The sequence below is a fragment of the Periophthalmus magnuspinnatus genome, chromosome 21 (assembly GCF_009829125.3).
Source record: "Periophthalmus magnuspinnatus isolate fPerMag1 chromosome 21, fPerMag1.2.pri, whole genome shotgun sequence".
Classification (NCBI taxonomy): domain Eukaryota; kingdom Metazoa; phylum Chordata; class Actinopteri; order Gobiiformes; family Gobiidae; genus Periophthalmus; species Periophthalmus magnuspinnatus.
The window spans coordinates 10,702,027-10,706,806 of record NC_047146.1 but is presented as its reverse complement, the minus strand read 5'-3'; the positions used below and the strand labels follow the sequence as shown (position 1 = coordinate 10,706,806).

The following is a 4,780-nucleotide window of genomic DNA, read 5'->3' as shown; positions in this document are numbered from 1 at the left end:
CATGACAAACACAATTCCACATCTGAGAGCTCAAAGTTCCTCCTCAAGTGGGGCTGAAGACTCAGCTTTCATCAGCTTAAGCAAACATTCAACAAATCCTATGACGATTTTGTGGATCACTGCAGAGGACCCCTTTGTACAAGCACACGGCAAGTCTACAGTTTTGATTTTAATACACCTGTGATATTACCTTTGGGACATTTACCCTTAGCAATTTACCTTATCCCAGATTAGATTGATGTATTTTGCTGACTAATTACCTGAAGACACATCTTTACTCATCATCACCAGGCACTCAACAAAATGTGCTCAGCGATAAGATAAACAAATTAAAAAAACAAAACAAAAAACAAAACAGGGGGCACGAATGGATAGTCTACTACGCCACCTTGCGTCACATGCTGCATTCATGTGATCTCGGAAACTAGGAAGAGGTGACCTCTGACTCGGAAAAACGGGAACAAATGTAACCCGAGTCGGAATTTCAACTCGGAAAATGGAGAAGGATTTTGTTTTATTTTACATTAATGGTTTTACTTTTCAAATTAAACACATCCAAGCCTTAATGCAGCTTTATCTTTTAATTTATAATAAAGGAGTTAACGGGGTTAAAGACTTTATCCGTAATTTGCCTACACGAAACAACGTATTTCGTCACAATAGTCTCTGTCATAAAAATTGCGAGTTTTTACACAACTTTCCAATCAGCAAAGATAATCAAATGTACAAATAAGTGTTATTAACGTTGTTGCACGTACGTTTGTCGTTGTCGTTGCTGCACGTGCGTATTCCCAAATTTCCGAGATTCCATGAATACAGATTGACCCATAATTTAAACTGATTTGTGATGAAAGCGGAAGTGGGATCAGGCTAGCTCAATCATTTGTATCAAGTTACCTTTTCACAACAGTAGAAACTCGACTATACGACTCCGCAATAAAACACCACAACGTCAAAATATTGCCATTTCAACATATGAATAAAGAATATGTTTTGATTCAATAATATTTACGTGTTTATTTTGAGTCAAGCCTATAGGACGACAAATAAGTTTAAGTTTAAAGCCCCGAAAATGATGCACGTCTTTTATTTTGAAAGTCTTTAGCGGATCTCTTTAACACATCCCGCAGCTTGTCATGTTGTTGAATTATGTTGCTTTTCACTCTGTTCCAGGCTGCATGCAGACAGTACAGCAGATACAGCATGGCTTACAGTGCGAGGATCGGCCCGTCCATCCTGAGCAGTGACCTGTCCTGCCTGGGCAGTGAGTGTGTGCGGATGATGGAGTGTGGGGCGGACTACCTGCACCTCGATGTCATGGACGGGTTTGTTTACTTTAAAATTAGCATGCTAACTCGGAGCTCAGAAGTTAAGCCTGCTAGCATTAAGAGGCTAAGCTAGCTTGTCATAAGTTACAATGCTTCATCAATTAAAATGCACTAGAAAATAATTATTTCAATCCGTGTACCTATAATACGTTGATACATTCAACAAGATATGTCTATTAAAATAATAATTATTTTTTCCACTTGTAGATTTTATAGTGGTGTTTTGCAGTGTTAGACCAACTGAGATTTGCATGGACATAGTAATAGCTCTGCCTAAATATTCCACAGTATGGGATTATTTTATTTATATTTTTTTATACAGAGGAAGCTAATGAGAGCGCTCGGGCTCTTTTTTTAAATGGGCGTCCTGTTTAAAATACAAATAAGAAAAAAAAAGAGAAAATTTTCCAGTGAGACAAGCAGGTCACACCAGGCCAAATTACAGATCAGATCCATAGAGTGGCGACCCCGCTCACAGAAATAATCTAAGTGGTTTTGCGAACGTACAATGGAACAAATTTCATACTGGGGAACATCAGGCAAAACAATAACATTGCCATGCAGACAGACAGACAGACAGACAAACAGTGGACCCCAGAAAAGCTACATAGTGCACATTTTAATAATATTGGAATGTTTTTTTACAGACATTTTGTACCTAACATCACATTTGGTCATCCCATGGTCGAGTGCCTACGAAAGTGTTTGGGGCAAGAGCCTTTCTTTGGTGAGTGATTGGTTTGAGAATGCAATTTCCTTTCCAATCTTAAACAAATCGGCTCTTCTAATTGAACTCACGTGCACGTCACCTGCCTAGCCGCTCTCTGATAATGTTTGTGTGAATGCAGACATGCACATGATGGTGTCCAGACCGGAGCAATGGGTCAAGCCAATGGCAGCAGCAGGAGCAAACCAGTACACATTCCACTTAGAGGCAACATCCAACCCCGCAGCCCTCATCAAGGACATAAAGGAGAGTGGCATGAAGGTGAGAAATGACATGCAGCTTTGCACATAAACATTGTATCTTCACAAATGCACACTTTGGTTTTAGGCGGGTTTGGCCATTAAACCTGGTACAACAGTTGAAGAGCTGGCACCATGGGCTAACCAGATAGACATGGCTCTAGTTATGACAGTGGAGCCAGGATTTGGAGGACAGAAGTTTATGGAAGACATGATGCCCAAGGTAATGTCCTACAGTTTATATGACAAAAATGTCTTGTTTTTTGTTTTTGTTTGTTTTATGTTATTGTGTGTGGTCAGAGACAGTGAAATAGAATTTGTACAACAAGGAAGAGGAAGTTTGGAAACATTAGTGAAGTGAAGAAACTAATATTTACTTCATTGTATGTCATTGTGGAGAGAATGGAAACTTTAACTAGCTCTGTTCTGAGTCATCAGAGAGACTTTACAGTTTTTAATATATCCAGTGGTGACAGGCAAGCAGAGATGTGAGCCATTGTAATTTTGATTTGACATGTTCATAATGTTATATTTTGTATGTTTTTGTATGCACAGGTTATGTGGTTAAGAAACCAGTTTCCTTCACTGGACATTGAAGTAGATGGTGGGGTTGGTCCAGACACCATTCATTGTTGTGCGGAGGTAAGCTTGCTTTATTGACATACTGATTGACTTATTGACGTGCTCATTTGTTGCATGTTTTTGTTTATCTCAGGCTGGGGCAAACATGATAGTCTCAGGCAGTGCCGTTATAGGCAGTGATGATCCTCGCTCAGTCATTGCTCACCTTCGCTCGGTGGTGGCTGAAGCCATTCAGAAACGCTCTTTGGACCGCTGACCTTTCCCCTATTTCTGTGGTGTCCAGCACGCGTCAATGTCCCTCCCATTACAACAACCACCAGTGGACAAGATGAAACAGACTTTTGTGTGAGCAGCCCAGGTCATGGTGACACGTAAGAGCCTTTTGTGGAGGCTGTGATCAGTCCATGTCCGGATCACGGAGTTAATAAGGCTCTTGAATACGTTTCAAATTGACCCTGTTCATCCTCAATCCTTAGTCTGAAGTCAGAATTTCTTCTAGTTGAAAATAACCAGATGCTGATTTCATATTAGTTACATTCCTAAAGCAAATTGGACTTACAATGTAAGTTGACTGTAATAATACTGTTTAAATAAAACCATTCTATTGTACAGTGTTTCACTGTCTATTTTATGAATAGGTTGAATTCATGTGTCATCATCATGTTGTAGTGTGTTTATAGCTTTAAATGGAGTCGGTAAGCAGGTCAGAATTCTGTTGCCTTTTTACTGTCAAACATTGTCCTGGTTTATAGGTTTTATCTCTTTAATTACTGGGCCAAGTCATATGGAACAAATCTGGCATAAAGTTAAATGCTTTTTCTGTCAAAAAAAATTAAACTGAGGGAAATAATTCTTTCTACTGTGGCAACAAGTGGTGCAATCAAAGTACGTTTGTTCAAAAGTACAAGAAATAGGTACTATAAGGATTTTTTTTTTTTTTAACTTATTATTAATGTACATTCAATTTCCTCCATCACATTAGTTTTTAATGTACCTGTATATTCAAATCACGTCATACGTCTGTTTACATTTTATACGCACAAACTAGTTTATCAATCCTGTTATCTTTAAAAGAAGACACTAGGGGGCGAACTTGCCACAAAAATGTAGATCTGCTCTGGGAAGAAAAGATGGAAAGGATGAAATTAGACTGCCAGCACATATTGTTTGAATGAGGCTGACTTATTCTCTTTAGAGTAGAATTGGTGCTTTAATTTATAATACATTAAGTAGTCATGATGTGATGTGAGTCCTGAAAAATAAACCACCAAATTATTAGTGCCTCTACAGGGAAATGACTGGAATAATTCTTCAAACAGAAATGTGCTCGTGCTTTTTCCACCCACTCTAATAAAAATGTCTTTGTTATAAAAAACACAGAAATCATAAAACTGTGTGGGGAAAAATAATCACAGCTGAGCCACTGACCTTTAAGGTAAAGATCTAATAATGCCATTTTAGAGCCCAGCACCTTGTTTCATAAAAATAATATTGAATTTGTTGGCTCAATACCAGAAAGGTTTTTTGGGGCCAACTGTAGACTTAAAACATGTCTGGTCCTCTCCTTATCTCTTTGTGGGCTGTCAGTGAGAGTCACCCATGACACACTTCAAGCTACAAGGAGTTCTCCCTCAATAATGCAGTACATGTCTGCAGGGCAAATCACAGACCTCTAAAAAATGTATGTTTGAAATCTGTATTTTCATTCATATGCCACATACGATAGCAAATGATGCCATCAAATGGGGTTTGCTTTTCTCAATGGATCACTGAACATGTGGATCTCGCGTGTAGGAGAACGTCATACATGCTTTACAACTTCACAAGGGGATTCTCTCACAGTGTTTCCCCTGTAATAAATACTGACAGGCATTTTGTATGTCAATGTGCCTGCTGCTGTGAGG

At 38.8% G+C, this 4,780-nt stretch overlaps 1 protein-coding gene across 1 annotated transcript; it reads left to right on the top strand.

Annotated features, from left to right (window-relative positions):
* Positions 1 to 1,143: 1,143 nt before the first annotated feature.
* rpe (ribulose-5-phosphate-3-epimerase) lies at positions 1,144 to 3,465 on the top strand. The gene is made up of 6 exons (XM_033987407.2): positions 1,144 to 1,325; positions 1,976 to 2,055; positions 2,177 to 2,316; positions 2,383 to 2,517; positions 2,850 to 2,936; positions 3,010 to 3,465. The coding sequence occupies exons 1-6, from the start codon at positions 1,150 to 1,152 to the stop codon at positions 3,130 to 3,132; spliced, it is 741 nt and encodes a 246-aa protein (XP_033843298.1). The 5' UTR covers positions 1,144 to 1,149; the 3' UTR covers positions 3,133 to 3,465.
* The last annotated feature ends 1,315 nt before the right edge of the window (positions 3,466 to 4,780 follow it).